The sequence below is a fragment of the Scophthalmus maximus genome, chromosome 6 (assembly GCF_022379125.1).
Source record: "Scophthalmus maximus strain ysfricsl-2021 chromosome 6, ASM2237912v1, whole genome shotgun sequence".
In the NCBI taxonomy this organism is placed as follows: domain Eukaryota; kingdom Metazoa; phylum Chordata; class Actinopteri; order Pleuronectiformes; family Scophthalmidae; genus Scophthalmus; species Scophthalmus maximus.
The window spans coordinates 13,203,435-13,228,576 of NC_061520.1; the positions used below are offsets into that span (position 1 = coordinate 13,203,435).

At 43.2% G+C, this 25,142-nt stretch overlaps 1 protein-coding gene across 3 annotated transcripts in view; it reads left to right on the plus strand.

Annotated features, from left to right (window-relative positions):
• celsr2 (cadherin, EGF LAG seven-pass G-type receptor 2) overlaps window positions 1-25,142 on the plus strand; it is a 58,924-nt gene that overhangs the window by 3,994 nt on the left and 29,788 nt on the right. For all 3 annotated transcript variants that reach the window (XM_035631140.2, XM_035631141.2, XM_035631142.2), the window contains exons 2-3: window positions 16,310-17,017; window positions 24,909-25,131. In XM_035631140.2, coding sequence (XP_035487033.1) covers window positions 16,310-17,017; window positions 24,909-25,131 — 931 coding nt within the window. The remainder of the gene's footprint in view (window positions 1-16,309; window positions 17,018-24,908; window positions 25,132-25,142) is intronic.

The window sequence follows — 25,142 nt, forward strand, 5'->3', positions numbered from 1 at the left end:
ATTTTCCTGTATTAATGAAAGAATATTTATATTCAGACGCAGAATATTTATAAGCTACTACACCCCCCCCCCCCCCCCCCCCCCCCACCCCCCCCACCCCCCCCACACACACACACACACAAAAAAAAACCTCAGTGCCAATCACACGTCATTTTTTCCGACACCCCCATTAAGGAATTGTCTTGTCTATTGTGGAGATTTAATTAGCTGTTTGTCTGAGCATGTCTGCATCCTGTGGGATCCACACTCCAGTGGGCAGACTGATCATGTCCCGTAAATGCCCATCAGACCCCCCCCCCCCCCCCTCCAAACAGTGAAAGACCTAAGTTAATTGTGTTTTTTTGTTTCTGAAGTTCATTCGGAGTCAAACGTAAGAGCTGGTGTTCTTTAGGCGTTGCATTGTTGGACTATGTTGTTGGTTCTAATTTGACAGAAAGGGCGACATTAACAGCTGTCAGTGTTCCCTTCCTGTTTCTGGTTTGAGTGTGTTTTTAAAGACGACGGACAATGAGAGCTGGCTGAGACTTCTGTTCCACTGTTTTGGACTTTCTATATGGGATGAGAAGGGTCACGTTGGTCTACAACAATTCTAACAGGCGGTTGGACTCTTCATGCTCATTGCCAGTGTTCCTTCCTTAACTGCAGGTCTTAAACCATCTGTGTTCCCCGTACCTTTTAATTTAGCTTCCCAGCACAAATTACAGAGTTTTATTTGCTCCAGATATGTGACTGAACTTGAATTGCACTCACAGAGAACGTGGGGTGGGGGTGGGGGTGTTGCTGTTCCCCTCGGTTGGAGCCCATTTGACGCCGTGTGAACCGCTGTAAATCTGCCTTTTCTTTGACCTTGGCATAACTGAAGAGAAGGGGAAACAGAACTGGAAACCTTATTAAGATGTTGGACATCAAGGTTAAAGATGAAGTCAGATCCTGAACAAGAACAGGGAGGATTAAGGCTGGTAGGAACCCTGGGATTGAGTTGATTTGACTGAATGAGATAGTGGAAGTGTAGATCAAGTGGTTTGTTGATGAGCTGACACTGCGGAGCAGAAACTGTATAGTTAGCGTGGGTTGTCGTTATTATGGATTGGAGCTGTGCTTTGCCTCTCTGGAGAACAATAGTGAGCTGTCTATTCAGCGGCAGGCGCTGGAGCTCATACCCGGCTGTGGTTGGGGGCAACAGCTGTGACTCCACCAAGGACCAATTAGAGGCCGTGTCTCCCCAGCGCGTCCCGCACCTGCTGGGGTTTATGTGTCAGCACCCCTGCAGGAGACAGGGGGAGATGGAGGGAGGCAGGGGGCGGGGGTTGTTAAATTGAGGTTGTGTAAAGTTGACATCTTTTGGAAAATACAGTCGTACTGTATGAGAGCAGGAAAGTCATTAGAGTGTCGGAGCAGGAGGAGATGGGGAAGGAAGATGAGCTCCTCCAGTAGATGCTGCTGACCCCAATTTTAAAAGGCTTCATCCTCCAGAGACCTCCCGAGTCCCCCCATTATCTTTGCCTTTATGCTGCTGTTTAAGAGGCCCCTTATGATGGACGATTTCTGATGGTCTCCTTTGTATGTTGTTGGACTGTGATTAACATCGTTTCTGACTGAGCACTGGTCTTCATACTGACATGGATGCAATGGTTCAAATGTAGCCTCACTACGTTTAACATGTTTTCCATGCAGCAGTTTTGTCAAGGTAACCTTCGAAGAATCCACAGATTAGGATGATCTTAATTCATGAAAAAATATTAAATTAATAAAAAAAAATATATAAAAATATTTAATTATTATCTTCAATCACAGCAGGATTTTCATCCCATAATCTCTCACTTATAGTTCAACTATATTTCAATGTACTTAAATGATTGTAATCACTCACATAAGGAAGTAATTTGTAGTCGGTTAATCCTACAAAGCGGCTGAACATGGTTCCTAATGCTGTTTATGCTGCTGCTAACAAACATGCTAATAACCTGGGATTATCATGTACATTCTTAATATCTTGATATATTTGATCTTAAAGTAATATATGTGTGAATATTGACAGTCTGCTAATGATAGAATAATAGTACATTTAGATAGTAACTGGAAATATCTGCAAAAGTCGTTACTCGATACAATTTAGTTTCCCCAGTCAGGATAGACAACAACCATCCAGGTGAACAACCTGGAGCCCCCCAAAAACTTGGACAAACAGTTTTACAGGCAGAAACTAAGATGCACTTAGTTGATCTAGGTACGATAAGTAGTGAGGGCATACACATTTCTCCCGAAACAAACACAATGATTGTCTCCACAGAGAATATTTCTCATTAATATCCAGATTGTATTCATTTAAAGCCATAAGCAGACTCTTATAATAACATCTGACACATAACCTGGGGATCTCGCTGGTGCACTGGTAGAAATTAGTAATTAGTAACCATTTAATCATGATAAGGAGTTAAGTAGATTTACAGCAGTGGCATGTGGGCGCTGGGCCTGCCTCCAAACTGAATGGGAGAGAAAAGAGACTCATAAAATCATATCCAGATTATCTCTGAATTAATCGTTTTTGGAGTGATACAATTGCTCATTTCAGCTTTGTTGTATTCTAACACACATTTCTGCCACGTCGGGGACGGACCTGACATCTGATTATACAGGCCACCGTGTGTCACTTCTGTATTATGAAGAGAATTGCCGTCACACTGCAGGGGGAGAGGCAGGTTGTCGTCTGTGGGATTAGATTTGCTGCATCTGTATCCTGGGATCCGTCAGATCTGTGTTGACATACTCGGGGGCTGATCTACTGTTCCCAGGCAAGCGTGAGCCTGCATAAGTAGGTGTTTGCACTTGATGGCAAAGATTTCTCTCTCTGCCTCTCATGCATTTTAAAGCCCAGTTAATTTGCCTATAGAAAGTATAGCTAATCCGTAATTATCTTTCATTTTATCCATGTCATTATGCATGGTAATAAAGTTAGAGAGTAGATTGAGCTACGTGTGGCAAATATGGCAATTCATGCATTATTACAAATAACACCTATGCCTTGAGGACACTTTGCCCTTGTTTTAAACAAATTCTGAGCCCAAGCCAATTTCATGTGTCTGTGCTCACTTTGAAAACACCAGTGCCAAAGACAAACACGCCTCCACAACTAATGGTGGCAGTTTGATTCAGCTCACATAACACTGCAGGTTATACAGATGCTCAAATTACAAGGTGGACAGCAGTAATTTTGGGACACTGTCCGAAGGGGAGAGACTCCCAAGTGTCAGTCTGAAGTGGCTGTGGATGATCCAAGGTTACACTGTTTAAGTTGTCTGAGCCCAAACGTTCTGGCATTCAGCCCAACTAACTGGGGCATACAACAATTATGCTTGTATGAGTCTAGTTTTCTGTTTTCTCAAAGATTACTTGGTCCTTTTCGAAGCTGTTTTACATATTCAGATGGCTTGAGATTATGAGATAGTCCCCCCCCCCCCCTTATCAGATAGAATAGTGAGAATTCTGCGCGGCTGAGTGTGATTGTAAGTTGTCTTAGACCCCCTGTCCTTCGCCATCCTTGGATAAGATAAAGCTACAGGACTGGAATTTTAATGGAGGTGACCCTCTGCTCCACTACATGGTGTACAAGTGAGAGCCAAGGCATTCACAGCCAGAATAATTAGATTATTATCTATTAAGCCTCAAAACTGTCTGTGGAAGGACTTTCTCAGAGGTTTGTTTCTGTAACACTAGACCACCGAGCAGCACACATCTGGTGTGTGTGTGTGTGTGTGTGTGTGTGTGTGTGTGTGTGTGTGTGTGTGTGTGTGTGTGTGTGTGTGTGTGTGTGTGTGTGTGTGTGTGTGTGTGTGTGTGTGTGTGTGTGTGTGTGTGTGTGTGTGTGTGTGTGTGTGTGTGTGTGTGTGTGTGTGTGTGTGTGATCTTTGCGTTCTTTATGGGTGATGGATCTCTGTTTGCCTGATGCTTGCTCCGTCGGATTCAGAGTCACAGCTTGCAAATGCTCGCCCCGTGTTTTGTACAACTAGAGTCATCCCTAATACTCTCCTTTCTTTCTTCGTGCCTCCCTCGCCCTCCCTGGATGGCGTTAGTCACACTTGCAAGCTTGCTTGGAATGTTTGTAGCAGAGTTTCTCTTCTTTTCATCCCTTTAACCGTCACCTATCACCTTGATCCTGTTTCTCTTTTCCCTCTTTTTGTTTGCGTGTCACCGTTCCCCATTTTTCTCCTATCTACTCGGGTCTATGGCTCTCACCCCTGCAACCTCCACTGCTCCCTCCCATCATTTCAAGCTCCTCCACCCTCCCTTTTTACCCTCATCCTCCACCACTCTCTCTGTCCGTCTCTCCTTCCTTTGACTGTTGCCCCCCCCCTCCTCTCTCCTCTATGAAAGGAAGAATGCCTAAGAGAAATGCTTTGTTAAGCACCCAGTTGTCATGGTGAACCCAGCAATGCCTGAGAAATTCCTTGTGGGTGGGGACAAGGGGTAAGGTCCCTTTTGTGGAGCGAAGTTGGTAGGGGGAGGGAGCTGGGGGTGGAGGGGGTGGCATAAAGTTCTAAAGAGCAACTGTCCCCCACTCCCTCTTTCCAGTGAAAAATGTAAGGCTCTGACCTGTCCCGCTGGCAAAAAGTACTTACATGACATGCACCAAGTCGACCAACACCGGACTGCAGACGTAAACTTTCCATCTTCTGTGTTTAGAGGATAAAGTCCAGTCTTGCGTGTGACAGACTTCAGAGACCCTCTATTTTCAAAGCACTCGAGAGCCTAAAGCATACGGTGATATGATAGTGTCGCCTGTAAGCCCTTTGATTCGTGACACAGATGTGCTCATAGGATATCTGATATCTTGCTTCTGGCTTGTTTCTCGGCTGCAGAACATCCTCCTGTGGGCCTCACTCCTATACGCTTGGTTGCATTGACGGTCCAGACGAGGTGTGTGTGTGTGTGTGTGTGTGTGTGTGTGTGTGTGTGTGTGTGTGTGTGTGTGTGTGTGTGTGTGTGTGTGTGTGTGTGTGTGTGTGTGTGTGTGTGTGTGTGTGTGTGTGTGTGTGTGTGTGGAATGACATCATCTATGTGTTAGGAGGGGAAATCTTGTTTAGGATTAGGGCTGGTGCATCACTGGGCTGAGTCCTTGCGGTGCTTGCATCTATCTGAGCATTGTCCTCACTATCCCAGCAGACAATGGGAGCGGGCTCCGTCTGGAGGCCCCCACCCCCCGCCCCGGTCTTTGTGTCCACTTGTTTGCACCAGTACTGCTGTCTTCAGGAGATTCTCACCGGGCCTGTTATTCATCCATGACTTGTCCCATCTACTGTATAGTCTTACGCTGACACTTTTTTAAATCGCCCCGTCACGGAATCGGGACACAGTGACTGGTAATAGATTGATAAAAATGGTTAAGAAAAAAAACATTAAGAAAAAAATGATGTATGGATAAAATTGTGCATACATGGTTGAACATGTCAAAGTGATGGATAAATAGTTAAAACAGTTATAGGTTATAAATAAATAAATATTTACTAGTAAATAAATATATAAGTAATTGGTATGGTTTAAGTTTGGCCCAACATGTCAACTATATGTAGAATATATTTAATCCTCCCTTTCAACTTTTATATAAGTCATGTTGAATAACAGTAAAATGAAACACATTTGTATTTTCGTTCCCTTCCCCTTTTCTGTGTAGTAATAATAATTGAACACCTCCACTCACAGTACAGAAATCATTCCAGCGCAAGTACAGGCTTCACACACTGTGAACGTGACAGATGATGTTTATGTAACAGGCCATTACCGTCACGCTACATTGCGCTCATTTAGTACTGAACCAGACTGGGATCTCACAGTGACCTGGTTTCATATGCTCCGACTCTGAAGTGCAACATGGCAACATCAGACTGTCAGATGCGAGGGTAAGAGGTGTGACTGGTGGAGGTGGTGAACCTTAGCGCGCAGCAGTTTGAGATATGTTTCATCACTGCCTAATTTATATCGGTAGTGACAGGAGGGCACCGGTCTAACCAAACACACGGTTTCCTCATGAGCTACTGCAGTGGTGTGATCGGGCTTTCACAGTTTTGTGGCACTGAGTATAAAATGTTCACCGATATGGCTGTGGTTTCACATTTAAGACAGACTTTTGTTGACTGTTTCCAATTTCTCCTACCAAAACTAATTTATCCGTGTAACAGCTCAGCACCGTTTTTTTTTAGCACTGCCATAAAATCTGACTTTGTTTTGTTTCCTCCTCTGTTTGAAAGCGTCTCAATGAGCCATCATTGTCCTTCTGGTTGCACAGTATCTAATATCTATCAACTGACTATTGGCACGTTTGAATAAGGCCTCATGCTCGGTCACATCCCTGCATGCTAATGTCTCTTTACTCTTGCGCTGACAGCAGTTTTCCTTTGATATGCAAATGTCCCGATGCCGAAGAGTTCGGATCCTTTTTCTGCGGCTCTAAAGCTGCTTCACTATGGAGGAAGAATCTGTGGAATGTCCTCTTCTTGTGGTCTTCAGATGCAGCAGAAAAAAGTGCCATCAGGGGGAGGCTGTGGCAGGGTCCGCACATGAGTACGAATGGCCTTCCTCGAGCGCGGTCAGCTTATCTCCTGAACGGAGGATCCGGGGAGGGGGACTGAGGGTTTCCTCTGACTCCTCGGGATTGAAATCCTTGGGATGACATTGAGCTACGCAAGCAGTTTCCATTATTGACGACGCAGGAGATGTACAAAAAAGGTGTTGTGGTTATCGTTACAGCCCCTTCTTTTTGTTTTTTCTTACCAAATGGGCTTAATTGCAGAAGAAAATAAGAGCTGGTTAAAGGACATGAACATTTTACTTTTGATATATTTTTCTGTTCTGAAACAGAGGAACAAACATACGCACGTGGGGAATTGATAATTGCACATTATTATGATGGTCTGTTTAATTTGTGTTGCTTCATTTAATGGCTTTAACACTGCTCCGATACAGAAACAGAAAATCTGCTGCGTAGGAGTTTGAGCATGATGCCCATTCCCTCCTTTGGGGGTGAGATTCACACGTGGGTTTTTCTGTTACATGAGCTGTTGGTGTTTCATTTTTGTTGTTCGTTTGTTCCCCGACAACGAAACCAATTAAATCAGTTCTCCACCTGGTGAGGGTGAGGAGCTTTTATCCCAAATCAACCACAGAAATGCTGTCACTGTGGTCTGAAAACCCCCCACGCTGCAGTTGTTAAAGGGTGTTTTGGGTGATCAGGGAAGCTTTGAAATGTTCCAGCAATCATGGCGTGTCATGGCGAGAAACTAATTTCTCAACTACCTTCCACAGCCTATGTAAGTCATCAAATGTGTTATATTGTTTGATTAAAACAAAATAACACAGTGGACAGTGGCTTGTGGCCATGGGCACAGTGATAAACATAGGACAGTGTGTGTATTTGGATTTCGTTTGGAAAATACCTTGTTTGAGAAATAGTTAGCATTTTGGAAAATATATTTTTTTACCTTCTGGCAGAAAAATGAGAAGATCGATACCACTCTCAAGAGTGTCAGTTAAATATCAAGCTACAACCAGCAGATAGTTAACTAGACTGGTAACAGGGGAAATGGTCAGCTAAGAACCAGTTAGAGAGCCTTTATCTGTGCTGCCAAATTAGATATGCCACTTCTGAAAAGTATATATGAAAATATATGAAAATGTATAAAAACGAGTTTATAATCCGACAAAAAAAGACAACCAATAAACATGCCACTAATAATATAACACATTCTCCTTCCCAAAGCCAGCCGTCACCTCTGAAGCCCATAAATCTTTTCCACTGTGTGTATCTGTATATGTCACCTTGCAGAAGCTGAAGACGCTCTATTCTGCTTCACTTGCGACTTTCGAAGTCAGAGGGTAACAGAGATAAAGCTTCCATTTGAAACACTGAGGTTTAACGCACAGTCATATTTCTGGACACCGAGTGGGGCTTAAATTCTCATATTGCCGGCATCTTTTTTTTTTCTTAGCAGATTCTGATATGTGGGACTCAAATTGGATTAACTATATTATTTGGTCAAGCACGCTGCAGCAGACGAGCCTTGTTCTTGATTTCTGATGGACAGATGGTGATACGAGCCGCTGGAGGTGGATGAAGGCCTGGCGGGAGTCGTTACAGTATTTTATGCGGAAGGCGCTGGCGGTGGTGGGGTGTCAGCTTCAGCCGTTGCTCGTCTAGTGGGGGGTCAGGAAGAGGGGAGAATGGGGGGTAATGGAATGAAAAACCTGCCCTTCCCTTTGAATGCGTATAGCCCCCACCCCCAACCAGCCATCAGCCTCCATTCAAGCAGCAGTTGAGTGTGTTTCACCTTTCAGCCCTGGTTAATTCAAGCAGACTGCTCCCCAGCCACATTTTACTGTGCCCCTTTTGATCGGCAGGACTTGAGATTCCAGCTCCGAAATTAAATCGACACCGAACGGAGTGCACTTAGTTTTAATGTAGGAGACATCCGATAAGTTTGATCTCACAGAGTTGAGACGAGCGGAGCGCCGAGCCACAGAGCTCCAGCATCGTGATAAACTCCCGCTCCCTGTGTCTTTAACCCACATCAGCACTCATTAGTTTCTGTCCAGGACAGTTTTTTCCCTCTCGCCTGGAGTCTTAATTGAACCTCAACGTGAGGGCTGCTCTCAAGGTGAGGATTAAGCCTGTTGTCCCGCACTCCAAATGTCTGAGACCAGTTTCCCATTCACATCGAAATAGTACGATTTGAGTTAGCTTCAGTCTGTAATTATGTTTTGGTACTTTCCTCATGTAACCTCTACATGGAAATGGTCTGTATTGTTAAAAAACCAAACACAAGCTACACTTGTTTTGTTTTAAGCTACATTGAGTGTTGCATCATATGGCTCCAGTTGTCTTCTGCAGTATTTCAGGCCCGTCCGGTTCCTCTCATGACCAGATTTACAGTTCAGTAACCTGTTAAGTTTAGTCTCAAACTGGCCATAAAGGTGTCAAGGAGAGGGGACAACTGGGCTTCAGACGGAACAAGACGAAATGTAATACATTAGTCAGGGTCTCACACACACACTCACACACACACACACACACACACACATGCAGCAGCAGTGTCAGTAATTAATGTATGTGATTGCAGGCTGCTTCAAGGGCAGAGTATTTAATTCTAATTGAATTAAACAGTGTCCTGTTTTGGGCCCCGTGGGGACTGTACTCTCAGGTCGTAGCTCTGTGGTTTGTTTGATTGGTGTGTGGTACGAATGCGTTGTGTGACACTGTGACCTTGTGTGGACTCACCAGTGTGGTGTTTGTCAGCAGTATGCAAACATGACACTTGTGACAGTATGTTCACACTGTAGAAGCTCATTAAAATTGTTTTCTTACTGGTTGTAGTGACTGCGGAGGCATGGCAGACACGGCTGTTATTCCTGTTCTCAGAGCCCAGGTCCGTATTTATCACATGGTGAAACTTCAGACTGAAGTGAAAGATAAAAATAAAATTATTTTTCTTGTCCTGCTCGAAAACACAAGATGAAGAAGAAATGCATAAGATCTCATTTCAGAACCCAATGACTAATATGTTAAATGAATCAATGTACTGTATATCAGAATAAGGTCATTGTAACCCACTAATGTAATTTGACTTGAAGGGTTGAGGAAGTTATTTCTATATTTCCCAGGTGAACAAACAACAAAAATAAAGTTTCACTCCTCATCTCCATCCACTATCAATACCTCATTATTGTTTCGCAATTGTCAATGTGGCACTTCATTCTCATAATTAATCTTTCTGTTGTGCAAAAGCGCTAGTTTGTTCTTCTTCTTTTTTCCATTTGAGCAAAATAATAGGTGATTTGACACAAGGAAAGAGAACATTAAAGAAAAAGTGTCCTTTTTGCCAAATTAATGAGATGTAAGGACTTTTTAAAGAGGGAACGATCTGCCAAATGTTAACTACTTGGGTGTGTTCGTAAACTGCCTACTAACGTACTACTCGTACTATAAGTATGACATCAAAATGAGTGTGTAGTGAGTTCCAACTGTATACTATGGAGTGACATGATACCATGTCTATGTCTTGACATTTAAAGTTTCTGTTTTGAGCACACGTGTGATTGGTGCTGTGATCTTAAAGTGTCACTTCACCCCCAGCTGTGAGCCGCGCTCCACTCACTGCATCATTTCAAAAAATGCCAAAAACTTGGCAGGCGGCTGAGGGGCCGAGGGAGGGACAGGCTGGATGGGAGAGTGACGGTGTCACTGTCAGCAACATCCTCAGGCCATTAAAAAAAATGGAGAGCGACACAGATTTACAAGGCACCTTTGCCACAGAGGGCTCTTTAGAAGGGGAGGACTTCTCCACTTCCCCTCCAGAATTCCATGAAGTGGTCATAAGTGTGGGGGGAAGAAGTAAACATTTTTTATGAAACTAAGAAGTGTGTTATTAAAACCACCATTAAGTTGTTTCATCACAAATACAGTCATGCAGTTTACTGCTCAACAAACACATTAAAGTGTGTCAGTATCTCTTTAAAGGCAACTTTTACACTTGGCCGTAATTAGCACGACAACTGTCTTTTACTATTCGTCTTTTTTTTTTACTCCCGGCTCTTAAGAGAATTTGTAAGTGTAATTGACATGTTGTGAATATGGGCCGGGATCTTGCTGTTTTCAATCCTGTAACAAATGGCCAAACAGGATGTTAAATTCAAATGCTTACTTTCAAATCATGAACTCATTAAAACTCGTGGGCCCTATCCCTCCAAAGGGATTTTTAATTCACGATCCCCCCATTGATCTTGGAAAGGGGACCCCGGCTTTGCGTTCTTTGATGTAGTGAGTACTCGGTGCGTGCTGCACTGCATACTGTAGTGTACTGATGCTGAACAACTAAGACAGGCTCTGCTGAACCTCATTACCTTCTTACCCGGAGGTTCCCCCCCAACATGACACACTTCTGCCGTGAAACAGCTTCCTCTGAGGGAGCGTCAGCCGCTCTGGATCACAGAATTAATGTGGTTTAGTCTGAGTGTAGTGTTCCCAACGTGGCACCATTAGACATATGATGAATAACTGCTTGAGAGAGCTGTTTGAGTGCGATTATTTATCAGGCCTCCCATGTCATCATGATGAATGGTGTTTTTATAGTGGCTTGGCTCCAATGTGTTCATCCTCTCCACAACAACCTGAAGGCGCTTTCCTTGGCTCTGTGTTTAACCTGCATATTAGGAGTCGGAAGCTGCTTTCAGACATGCACTGAAGTCCCTATGTGTCTTTTCCGGAACTTTTTCTGCCAGCCCCATTTTTTCATAGATTTTAATCAGAATGACCTCTGCTGGCATTTTAATCGTAGACTACATCCTGTGTTTTTGACAAATAATTGTCAACGTGTAAAGTCAGGAGACATCTTATTTCACCATTCATCTGGTGTTTGCTCTCTGGTTGTCATGGTCACTGGTCATATAACATCAAACAGAAATGAAATAGGTTCTGTTGGTTGTAAACAATGGACGTCTGACTTTAACTGTTTATTCTTCTCCTTGTCGGTATGTTATATTAAATTCAGTATTGGCTTTTACAGTCAAGAATTGTGAGTTAAATGCACATATTATATTAGATTGTTCATCAAGTGATACGTCTCCGGTGCCCACAAAGTCATGGCTTGGGATCAGGCGTGCAATATTTAGAACTTGTTGACTCCTCTGTCTCTTTCTTGTCCTCCTTTCTGTCCCAAAGCAGAACGATCACTAATATGATCTTTAAACATCAATACTGAGCAATTATCATTCTGTCTTTCGTGGAGAAAGAGAGGCCGGGGTTACTGTCGTGCAGCTGTGGCTGATGTCTCTGTCCCCAGCAATTTGGTCACAGAGTCTTTCTGATCTCTATCCACCATGACTTTGTTGACATTTTCTGGGATTCAACTGGGAGATCTGACGGCCACTTTGTGGTCTAATTAGGCCGGTCTCACCGATTCGCTCTTCGCGTCTTTGTCTCTGTCTTTATCTGCAGAGAGAAACTTAACCAGCCACCAAGACCCAAAGTAAAAGCTAAAAAATCCTGCTTTTTTTTATAGCCAACATGCCATCCTGAAGGCTCTTTGTTTGTATAACATCGTGTCATTGCGTCAAACTGGGTTTCATCACCATTTGAAAAGCCAGTACATCTCCCAACCTCGTGACCTCCTGGCTGGTCATTTATCCTCAGTGCACGAGGGCCTGAACTTACTGTGTAACTTGACCTATGTGTACTTCCTTCAGCCATTTCTGTAAATAATAACAATCCATCTTGTTAACATGCTTCAGTTTATCTAAGCTGTCTATTTCTTGGCTTTCCTGTCTATTTCTTGGCTCTGTCTTTCTGTTTTTTTTAATATTAGGTAAATGAGGAATAAATGTCAGAATATTTCGTTTATGTGCTGGGGGATTTGAATTCATAAAAAAAAGTGCTCCCAATTTAAGATGGAAACGATAAAACCGAACAGGGAAAAAAAGATTAGTTTTTGTGTATTAAGTGATGCGCTTTTGATCAGTTCCTCTAATTCAAAAGCAAAAAACTCACCTGAACCATCAGGATATGAGGATCCATATCTTTCAAACAGACATTATTCATGACATTATGATTATTTTAATCATAATGTCATGAAATCTTGCTGTTTTCCTCAACTTCAGTGACTCTGTGATGACTAAACCTCCACTCCCTCAATGTACACTCTCTGCCCGGCTTGTGTTGACGTATGGATCACCATAACCACCCACCCACATATGCACACACAAACTCACAACGTTGTACACAGCCTTGGCAGTCACTGCAGTCCTCCACGGTGAGTGTTTAATCTTTTCCCTGGCGCCACTTCCTAGCTGAAAGCATTCCTGGCACCCAGAGGCCCAGAGGGGGTCAAGCTCTGGGTTTAAAGCAGTGTCACACTTCAGAGTTGGCACCTTGTCTTGTTACCAACTAGGCATCCTCTCTTTATCTCCTTTTTGGCCCAAAACGCGCCGCTTACCCTCCGTTCCTGAGTGGAGAATCCTTCCGTGGAGAATGACCTCTTTGAAGGATGGTCTGGTCCCTTTCAGGGGAGATTCTCCTCGCGCTCAGTTTCCCAGCGCTGCGTCTACGTCCAGAGCTCTGCCCGAGCTCCCAACCAAGAATGTGAATTTGGCAGAAGACATAATTACGGCGATGTCTGTCCTTATACGTGGCTTAAAACTTTAAGAGCCTCTGTTCACCGAGAGCTGTGTTTTTTCTGGCTACTGCTGCTGCAGTGTATCAGTTCTAATATGACTTGAACAGATTAAAGTGGAACTGGCTGAGCTAGAAAGTAGATTATTGTTCGTTGGAGTCGGGTTAGAAAGGATCCCAGTGTCAAATGTTACTCTGCCAAGCCTGTGAACGCGTCATAACACTCCTGGTTTACTGCACAGCAACTAATTCTGTGTTTGTCTCCCATGAGGCTCAGAGGTTTAAATACTCCTCTGTCTAAAACCTGGAATCACCATAAGTAAAACTGTCACGGACAGATTGTAACTGCATGTAGAGCTCACCTTGATTTCAATGAGCCCCTTGTGTGCGTGTGTGCGTGTGTGTGTGTGTGTGTGTGTGTGTGTGTGTGTGTGTGTGTGTGTGTGTGTGTGTGTGTGTGTGTGTGTGTGTGTGTGTGTGTGTGTGTGTGCGTGTGTGCGTGTTGTCACATTTTGCATTTTGGTCTACATAACTCCAAAGAGTTGGTTTTAAGTTTAGCAGGTTAGGGTTAAGTGATATTTTTCCCAAATTATTATTATTATGTTTTAGAATTGATTAATTATTCATGCTTTTTTTTGAGGCAGAAACGCCACAACTTCTTTGGTTCCATGTTCTCAATTGTAAGTATTTAGTTTTACGTTTTCTTATTCAGTTTCTATCGTAAATGGACACACAATATCGTTTGTGGTTTTAAACATGGGAACAGGCAGGAATTTGCAACAGGGACCTTCTATTTCTTTCTTACATTCTATAGAAGCTTATCATCGGTTGCATCCCTAGTTGACGGTCGGTCCTCTCTGAGAAAAAGTGAAGCACTTCAAGTGTTCCGCCTTTGTGTTCTCCTCTCATATGCAAGTTATTTTCTTGTGTACACAGGTGTGTGTGTGTGTGTGTGTGTGTGTGTGTGTGTGTGTGTGTGTGTGTGTGTGTGTGTGTACACACGTCTGTTTACAGTAAAGTGTGAATTAGAAGAGCGACCCTTGTGTCTGTCCTTTGATTATGTCCCCCACTTCCTCTGTTAAGGCCCTGTATTATTACTGTGCTGGAAGCACTTGACTGAGAGCAGAAGGATTAAAGCCGTGTCAAACATGCTTCTCTGTCTCACTTCCTCTATGAACCCCCCCTCTCTCTCCTCCCCCATCGTCCTTTTCCTCCCCCCTCCTTTGGCACTCGGTGTTTAAACTCGCACTGTGCCAAACAGGGATCTGGTAACTGTGGGCAGTGCTGTTTGTTTGTTTGTGTGGGTTCTGCTCGCAGGTTCTGCTCTCTGGCCAGCCTCCAGGCGCGGCGACACAAAGCAGCCCATTGATTATTTTGGAGGGAGAGACTGAGGCTTGTTTTGATTTGATTAATCCTATTTTGTGTTTGCTCCCGAGGCCACAGAAACCTGCAGGCCGGCAGTGAGATAGACAAAATGATAGTGGTCTCTTTCTGTGACCTCGTGAGTGAGACCGTGTAACTTTTTTAAAGACAAAATGACACAATATTACTCGCAAACAAAAAGTTTAATTCATTCAGTCGGTAAACACACCCTTGCTCAATTCTGCCACAGCCTTTTATTACCATTATCTTATGGAAGCAAATCTCAGCAAACCTGCAAACTGACGGTCAGTTCACTGACTAAATGACTTCACTCGACTTGTGCTACAGTAACTCTACATCACCTAATAAAGACTTGCATGTCTGTGAAGCAGCAGACTAGAGAATCATGACAAAATATGCTGTTTAACTGTAGATACCAGTTACACAAACATTACATGGACACACTCAAACACAAATAAGTACAAATCTGAGATTCAAATAAAGTTATCAAACTGAAGTTTTGAAGCATTAAGGCTTAAAATAAAAGATACTTAAGATTAAATGGATTTTTTTTCCAGATGTTAAGAACTCCACAGATGATGAGATATATTGTGTCTAAATTGGAGAAAGAGGAGAGACCAGTCAGTGAAATTATGATAATGTCTAAACCGGTCCCAAAATTTAAAAGAATATTTAACCATTGGATTTTAAATAAACCCCCCAAAAAACTGAGTGGAGAGTTTTTCTATGTGATGGATCTGGAGCGGAGGCACAGCTCTATAAGGTTTTGTGCTTGTTAGCGTCACACTGAACTTCCCTGTGTTCTCTTTGTTCCTTGTGATTGGACAGTTCTGTATCGAGGCTGTTTTTATTATAAATGTACTCCTCAGTGAGCAGAGTGCCCCGACTGCTCCCGTCAGAGACATTTAGCTGATACTGGATGACGAGCAGTTTTCATTTTATTGTAAATGTGGTTATAGTAGAAAAACATGAAATAATGAAAGTGATAAGTCAATGCAAGTGGAGTACATAGACGGTGGTATGTTTATCATGCAAGACCCAGTAAGACTTGGTTTAAAAAGGGCTAAACATGCAAATTGATGTGTTGTTTATTCAAGACCTTGTGAATAATAATACCATACTCTTACTGTAATCTGTGTCAATGAGAAACAAACATGCAACCTATAACCTCTATATGACCTTAAAAAGTATTGGTTTAAGTTTCAATGCTGTTCGTTTTAAGGTCTTCTGCACATGCCTGAGCCTGTTGTTACAACAGCAGCGCCTGCATCAGTCCTCCACCATGCAGGTACCGTCATCGACCCTGTTGTCGTAGCTGCGCCATGTGTTGATATTCGTAGGACTGAAATTGTTGTGCTGTGAACACGTCTGAGGCGGACAATCTCCTCCTGTGTTCTTCATGTGTGGTCTGTAAACAACAGGACAATGTCCAGACCTAATTTTCCGGACATTTTCTGGAGTTCATGTCTGAAAAGAGTTCTAGTATTTTGCTTTCAGTACAGTTAAGTGACGAGCGACAAAATCCACTGTCCCATATTCCACAGTTCACATGAAGTTAACAAGAGGCTTCAGCTGACTTGGACAAATCAAGTGGACACCCTCCAAAGTTCCTGTCTTCTTAGTTCAAAATTCCCTTTGTTTTACCGGCCCTCTACCTCAGCTGATCTATCTCTTCAATTTTAGGCAAACATCCTTCAAGTGTCATGAGGTCGAATGCTGGAGTCTCATTGGTCCCGTGCTAACTGCCTGTTTTCCTGTTGCTCCTGTCTTTTGCAGATGGTGTCCACTCAGTGTCGGCCCAGTGTCTTCTCCAAGTCACCATCATCACCGATGAAATGCTGTCCAACAGTATCACGCTCCGGCTGGCCAACACCTCCCAGGAGCATTTCCTCTCCCTGCTGCTCGCACAGTTCCTCGACGGCGTGGCGCGCGTCCTGTCCGCTGCCCCCGAGGATGTGGTCATCTTCAACATCCAAGACGACACGGACGTCAGCGCTCGCATCCTCAACGTCAGCCTGTCTGTGGCCGTGCCCGTGTTCGGGGAGGGACACCAGCGGCCTGCAGGCCCTGGCCACGGCGGCGACAGGCCTGGGAGAGGAGTTGAAAGCGGTGGCGGCGAGTTTTTCGGCTCCGAGGAGCTCCAGGAGAGGTTGTATCTGAACCGCAGCCTTCTCGCCCAGATCTCCTCCCAGGAAGTTCTTCCCTTTGACGACAACATCTGCCTGCGTGAGCCGTGTGAGAACTACATGAAGTGTGTGTCTGTGCTGAAGTTTGACAGCCTGGCGCCGTTTGTTGCGTCCGACACCATCCTGTTCAGACCCATTCACCCCATCGCCGGGCTCCGCTGCCGCTGTCCCACCGGCTTCACGGGAGACTACTGCGAGACGGAGATTGACCTCTGCTACTCGAAGCCCTGCGGCGCTCACGGAGTGTGTCGCAGCAGAGAGGGAGGCTACACCTGCGAGTGCTTTGCAGACTACACAGGTGAGAGAACACTCATTTAGCTACTCGTGAAGCAGCATTGTGTTTCTGATGGTCTCATCTCAGAGCGCCAGTAACCAACCGACCCCTTCATTCAGCTACATCCACACTGATACGTTTTCATTTTTAAAATATGTTCCTGTCTACTCCGTCATTAACAGTGTACGTGAATGGACGGACATTACTTCCAGCTTAAACGCTGGACGGGGATAATTTTCATTTTAAAAACTAAAATGTATTAGTGTGGATAGTCATCAAGCTTTCTGTTCTGTCACTGCAGCAAATATGCAATTTGTGATAAGAGTGACAGATTTAATTGAAATCTGAATAAACAAATATGCATGTCTCCGATTTCATACAGTTGTAAACAAAAAGACGATTCTCATTCTGTGCTTTTGTGATTCTCATGTAGTCGACTGGATTAGAGCGATATGAAGCAGATTTTTATCATTTGTAGGTAATTAACCCGGATTACAGGTTTCAGTTTCTAAATAGGATTGGACAACTGCTGTTTCCAGGGGGCGTTTAGCAAACTGTCAATTTCAGACCCCGCGAGTCTTCAAATGTGTCGTGCTACTAGAAGGTGAAAGGTCACAATTTTCTTTCAAGCTGCTTTCGAAATGTTAATGTCATCTCCTTCACAAACGTCCCCGGGGAGCTTTAATGTTCACATCTGCCACTGCTCTCTGCAGCTCTTTAGTCTATATGGCTGCGGACTGTCCTGTACACTGGTCACCGTAGCTCTGCAGACAAAGGCTGAGTGATGACTTATTGATCGATTGACCGATTATTGCTGTTCCCGTTGGCCACAGCGGAAGTAAACCTGTAAACAGTTGCCATAAACTCCTGTGATTTTAAAAATAGAAGTAGAGCCACATGGGATTATTATTTTTCTTTGTGTGTCGTGTGGCCACAGAGTAACATGTAAAACCTACATACTTGTTTACACCTACACTCAAAACTTCCTCCTGAGCTGTAGGAGTGGGCCGTGTTTCAAAGCTAACATCCAAAAAGCAGGAAGACCGATGATATAACAAGCTCTGTTTCCTCACTGAGGCTCAATTTGGAGGCTGATAAAGGCAGAAAACAAGAAACATCAGTGTCTCTGTCCAGTGTAGAATCACTGAGCGACGTAAAGGCAGGGAACTATTAATTATAGATGGTTACGGCTAGGATGGAAGGTGTCCCCTGGCTGTGAAACACCCTGTGGTAAAAATACCTCCGATAGAAAAATATATCTTACAAAGCACACGATACGTTGAGAGGAGAAAAGCTTCTGTTTTCAGACATAATGAAGGTTTAATTTATTACTGTTGGCAGCAGAATTGCGAATCAGTTGCAGGAATTAATCAGGCTCTGATCCTGATATTATTCACATCCTCAAAGGGTTAATGACTCACTGCGTTTATGGTTAAGGGAAAAAGGGAGAAGTTGAAAAGGAGTTTAAAGAGGAAAATGATTTAACAATGCTAATTTATACAGTAGGGATATTAAGGGAGTTGCCCCATCTTTCTGTTGTGAGGTTAAGTGGGTCGAATCCAGATTATTTCTATGTTATTAATATTTTCTATTTGTCTTGGAAGCACCAAGCTGTTTGGTTTATTATGTGTGTTAATAGGGTCACACTGTTACTTTATTCCCCAATTCATAGGCTGCTGTTTGTAACAGAATATAATGTAGCTAATAATAATTATATTTTTAATTAAATCAATCATAACATGAAGCATCCATAACTGTTAAGTTGATTGATGATTGGTACACAGTGAAATATTATTGTATAATCATATTTGATGATTTACAGTATCACAAAGGAATCAGATTTCTGCCAGAGCTTTCAGACGCATCTTGTGGCCTTCATCAGCAGATTGAGTTTTGTCCGTCGCCATGGAGAGTAAATAAATGTTTATAAATACATAATGAATATAATAAATGGTTAATATAATGTATACAATAAATTTAAGGCATGGTTGTAGTTGTTGGCAAATACATTAATAAACCTCCTAATATAAAACACAATGTTCAAAGTTCAACAGGAGCACAAACTGCTTCCTCTAAAATGACCAGAAAGTTGAATCAGAAACAAACAGCCAGCTGAGTGTTTACAGCACATACACGATAAGTTGAGGGTGTATTACATATTTTCTAGTTCAGTAATAGTCATTTTTGTGTCAGGATCATAACATTTGTATTCTGTTGTTCAGCAGTTGTGAACTCTGAGAGACATTTCACTTTCTCATTTTGTAAAAGTTTTGAGCTGAGAAATAATTTTTTTCTTCAACTTAAAACCACAGAGACAAAAGTTTCTCCTTTTAAAACAAACCTGAGCGCAGAAACTGCAGGAATCCACATTGTTGTGTTTTGTGCTCTCAGTAATGGCATCGCCTCCATTATTCCTCGTCAAACATTAACAGGGTTTTTTCCCCCCACCTATTCATGCGGCTGTTTGTGAAGCCTAAAATAGTGTCGGTGTTGGAGTGTGTGGGCTCAGTCCCTCCGAGTCCAGGTTGAGTGGCACTTACATGTTCTTGTGCACAGGTGTGGGTGTTGGAGCTGAACTGTAGGAGCTTTTAACGTGGATCGGCAGAGGGGGCGAGCCAATGTGTGAGTGGGTAAAGTGGGCGTATTTTCATTAGGTTGCACTGGAAGAGCCGTCGACCACCGTCAGCTACATTAAACTCCAGCAGTCGGGGGGGTTTGGACCCAGGTGCTGTTGGATCTCATATAGAGGACTCGCAGAGTTATCTGAGAGTGAATGTGGTTCTGTAGTTCATAACTTAAGATGTTTGAATCACAGTGTTTGATCAAACAAGCTCGTAATCAGGCAGGTTTTATTTGATGTATTTTCTTGTGTGATCTACAACTCCCACTTTTCTGCTTCAGCGAGAGTTCGTCACTCTCCAAGCTGTGTGTGCGTGTGTGTGCGTGTGTGTGCGTGTGTGTGCGTGTGTGTGTGTGTGTGCGTGTGCGTGCATGCGGGCGGGCGGGCGCGTGCGTGTGTTTCAGATGGTTGGCTAAGTTCTGAATAGCTGTGATTATGCATGTGTAAGAAAGTTGGCATTTTCATGCGTTAATGGTTCGTAGATGTGTGTGTGTAAGTGTGTGTGTGTGTGTGCCTGCATGCGGTGGGCAACTGTTGGACTGTAGGCGTTGCCAGATGGTAGTAGGGGGAAAAAAATGAAAAAAATAATAGAGCCAACATCTTCGCTGTTCTTCTGAAGGATAGTGGACGATTTGGGCCAAAGTCATTTTGTAGACGTTGAAAACAAAGACGTTATTCTCCTCACACATTTCTCTTAATACACATACCGCACACTGTCTATATGGAAATGACTGAAACATTTCATCCTGCACGTCTACCAGCCGACCTTTGTCCATGTGATGTGAAAGTTTTATTTTCCTCTAGTACGTCATTTTTCTGGAAACAGGATTTGAAATGAAATAAGATCGTATCAATGCCTAAGTTATGGAGAGGCTCCTCAGAGGTTGAAATGTTCTCCCATGAGCTGAATTGTGCAGCACTTTGTAATGATTTGCAAACAACAGCAGTAGAGAAAAACTGACACTGTGGAATACTTTTTACCGACCGACTACATGACGACAGCGATGATGCTTTGGTCTGTTTTTATTGATGTTCTCTTTAAATCAGGCCTGACAAGAAGAGTGTCAGTGTGTTCGATCCTAATCTCTGGATTGCCTTTAATGTGATCAGAAGATCTGATCCTTGGTTATTGCTTGCGTCAGCTGAAGCTCTTTGACTGTCCTCACACCGACCTCCCCGTCATCACAGGAATCATCAGTGTTTGAACAAACTGAGTCTCTGCGGTGGTAGTGGATCTCTCAGCTCCTCGGCTTCCCCGAGCTCGGAGATGCTGCGGTGTCCGGAGGGATCCACCTGCTCCATTTCACTCAGGAGGGAGAGCCAACGCTCCTCTGTTACCTAGCAGCCCAGACACACCTGTTCAGGTTTAAGATCTCTGAGGAAACCTTGTGTGCAGGAGCAGTTTGTACGAATCGGTGCTGCACACACAGAGACAGTTGTTGCGCTACAACTTTTGATCATTCCTTTGTTACAGTAGGTCTTATTATCTAGTATCGAACAACCCCTGCCGGTCTTAGATAAATAAGACTGGTGCGGATTTTTAGTGTGAATATCAGCCAAAGTGGCTTGCAGGAAGCCGATCCATTTTGTTTGTTCCCTTTTGGTCTCTCAGTGAAAATCCTCCAACTTCTTGTTGGAGAAAAACACGAATAATCTTATTAATGTGTTGGCAGACGTGTTAATATTTTGATTTATATTCCATGGTGTGATTTTTTTTTCAATGCACACAGATTCTTTTAACTCAGCTTTAGAGACAAACTCATCTTTTAATATATCCTTTGATCCATTCAGTCACCTTATTATTTTATTAGCAGAAATGCTCATTTGCAATTTATTAACATTCAATATGTACAGTCAGCCATATAGATTTATCAACCAAAAACCAGTATCGAAGAGAGGCTGCTGTTTAAATAAACACAGGATCTCCGAGGTGTCTGTCGATTTGCTGCCTCAATGATTCATGCTGGCAGCAAACAGAGTGTGGGCACTGTGACGGACTTATAGAGGGACATAAATAGAGCAGAGGAGATGAGTTTGAATTATTGATCAGGATATTCAGTGGAATTGTGACTGTGAGCCTATCCCCACCCTGCCGCCGCGCTGCCTACCTGGCAACATAGAGCTGCTGTTCAGGAGCACCTGAGCGTCCCACAGGTATCAACTAAACAGGTATAGCTCTATTCCAAAACTAACAGTTAGATATATATATGTTCGTCAGTAAATCCTGTGACAATGTCTTCGACTGAAATCTCACCATCTGAATGTCTCCAGTTTAATCCAGCTCTGTTGGCTGATGCAATGTTCGACCGTCGCGACAGCTTAAAGAAACACATAGTTTATTGCCTACAGCGAGTTGCTGAATTAATAACGAGGCTGACAGCACTGTAACAGAAAGGCCTTATTTTCCTGCCGGCTGGCCAGCAGTGTATGTTTATCACCAGGAAGCATCAGTAAGAACATGGCAGGCTGACACGGGAGAGGGGTTATTATACTCTATTTTGTTCCTTCTGGAACAGAGTGACACCGACATGGCATCCCATTACAACTTTTTCTACCACTTCAGAATAAGGCTTACTTATAAAGTGGTCCCTGATGACTGTAGGTCAGGTTAAAAAACATGTATTAACGCCTCACAGATCAGTGATAATCCATTATAAGGCTTAGATATAAAGACCTACTGGGAAGTCGGATAAGCCGTCATTTATAAAACTGTCAATGATAAAAGGTTGAGGGTTTTTCTCAGTTTTCTCACCTAAGAATGACTATGTCAGTAAATCTTTAACCAAAGGTTTTTTTGCCTCAATGCTCGGCTGCACTTTTCCTGAAACTGGGAGGTCAGAAGTTCATCTGAGCAGCTCTCCCTTGATAATTTAATTTACCTAAACGGATGAAACAAACTATGTGGGCAGAGGATCTAAACCATCTGAACAAGGGTCCACAATGTTTCAACAGGTTTATCTAAAATGCAAATGCTTGAATTCATTCGTCAACATTCAGATACAACTTGAAAACAAGGAGCCATGTGTGGGAAACTGCAGCTGAAAGTTAATACAAAACGTCTCTTGAATTAATTGTATTTCTTTGTGGTCCAAAATGTCCATCTATGTAAAAGCATAAAAGTTCAGAGTCATTATCGGCCACTCCAACATCTCATCTAGCATCTCTTCACTTTGGTTCCACTGAATAGACGTACAGAGACAACAGCAGCAAGACACTTGCTTTCAGTGGACACTGAATGGAGTGATTAATAGAGACAGAGTAAATAAAAGGCCTCTGTGTCAGTGGTGTTGGATGAAGATGTGGGGTCTGTGTATGTGCCAGTCTTACAGTAGTGCCTCACACAGCGGAAACCATCCACACTGCTGGCTGTGTGGCTTTGACACAAATTCCAGCTCACGCACGGGAGAGTGAGCAGTCTCGCCTGAGCAACTGCTGCAGCCTCCCATCCGAAGGATCCAGACAAATGCCACATGTGAGCTGGACTGAAGGAGCGAGGAGAACGAAGACTGTTTCACGGGGTCACGGTCTCCGTGTCTCGTTGATCTATCAATACACGAGTGCTGTACTGCTCTTTGCCTAGTGATTGCTGTGTGATTCTTGCTTCGTTGGCCTGATGTGACCTGAAGTCCCGTGTCTCAATCCACCCTCACACTTCAACTCAGTGTTATTTAGGGCCGCAACTACATTTTACTTTTGTCATCGATAGTTACATTCAAATTAATGATCTTCCAGTTATTGTCTCTGTAAAGCGAGTAACAGTTTTGTGTATTAAGTGTCTGAAATAATGTGTCAAGCAGAAACAATCCAAAACCCAAAGATAGTCAGTTAACGTCACATCAAGTAAAAAGGACATTTTTCTAGTTGTTGGTTGATTGATTGAATGATTGATTGGTTATTATTAATACAATCCATTATTGTTCCATCTCTGAGGGCTGGTTTGCCTTAGCAAAGTGAATCTTTTTCATGTTGGATCAACTCCATAAAATGTGTCCTCTTTGAGCTCATGAATTACCTAATTTCATCTGATGGAATAAAACTAGATTAGATCTGATTAGAAGGAATACAATTTTGAGAGTTCATGTATTTTGGCTTTGGTTAAGACAGGCGGATGAAAGGATCCGATACCAATAACATATATACATGTGGCTGGTATTTATCAAGAGTTTGACTCATCTTTATAATGTGAATCTTCAATAACAAATTTACTTTAAAAGAACATTTCAATCAACCAGTTTGGACCAATGTTATTGTCTGATTGGCAGGAAACAACTGCTAGGTGTATTTTGTTTCTGGTTGACATTGTAAAGTTGGACGTGTCCATGACCTGGTGGTTAAGACATATCATGATACTAACATGATGATGTTGGGAATGGTCAGGTCAGACACAGCACCTCTGTCATGTGGTGTCCCACAGGGATCAATCATGGGTCCTATGGGTTTCTCTCTACGCTGCCCCTTGGGCCTATCATTAGACATTATCATGGAATCTGTTCTCATTTGCACGCTCATGATAATCATTTGTATTTCTCTTTTAAATCTGATGAGATGTATCATTTGTGAAATTTGTCATGTTTGACTAATATGTGACTTTTGATAATCAGGTGAGCCACCTTATGCTCTCATGCCAAGGAGTATTGCTAAAATATGGTCTGTGGTGTCCGAGGTTAAGACTGAAGTGATAATCGTCCCATTTAGATTATTGTAACGCTCTCTTTAATTGTTTCTTTTAACTTTCTCCAAACTGCTCGAATCATGAACTAAGCTGAGAGTAATCATCATGAATGAGCCACCCCTGTTTGCAGAAACTGCAATCATTCTGTTTGACGTCTTCAGTCTGAATGCATAAAAAAACTCACTGCATCAGCCATCACGTTTTCCCACTGAATATGAATGCAGAATAAACTGCAGCCATGTTCCCAAGGGGAGGGGGGATTCATGCTGGGTGTGACACAGAAGAGAGAAAAAGATTGAAAAAGAGTCTATGAAATGAGAAAAATTTAATTGAAAGTCAGATTTCCACTCATACACCATGTCACAATTTATTTTTTATCCTTTCCTGTACGTTCGTAACAGCACAGCTGTATATTTCACAGCCACTGATATGAGGTGGATATTGTTGCGTTGTATAAAGGCACATATAGAACAGCAGTAGCGATGGAAAGAATAAATATGGCAGTCTCGGGTCCCTGAGGTGGAAGCCACAGGGATGACTGAGGCAATGCTGCTTGTCACAAACAATATTAATCCTCATTTCTCTCCATCTTTTCTCCTCCTCCATCCGTCTCGGCCGTCCAGGAGAGCACTGCGAGCTGTCGTCCCGCTCGGGCCGCTGTGCAGTGGGAGTCTGCAAGAACGGGGGTTCCTGTGTCAACCTGCTAATTGGCGGGTTTAAGTGCGAGTGTCCACCCGGCAGCTACGAGAAGCCTTACTGTGAGATGACCACGCGCAACTTCCCCCCGCACTCCTTCCTGACCTTCAAGGGCCTCCGCCAGCGCTTTCACTTCACCTTATCTCTCACGTAAGCACCTC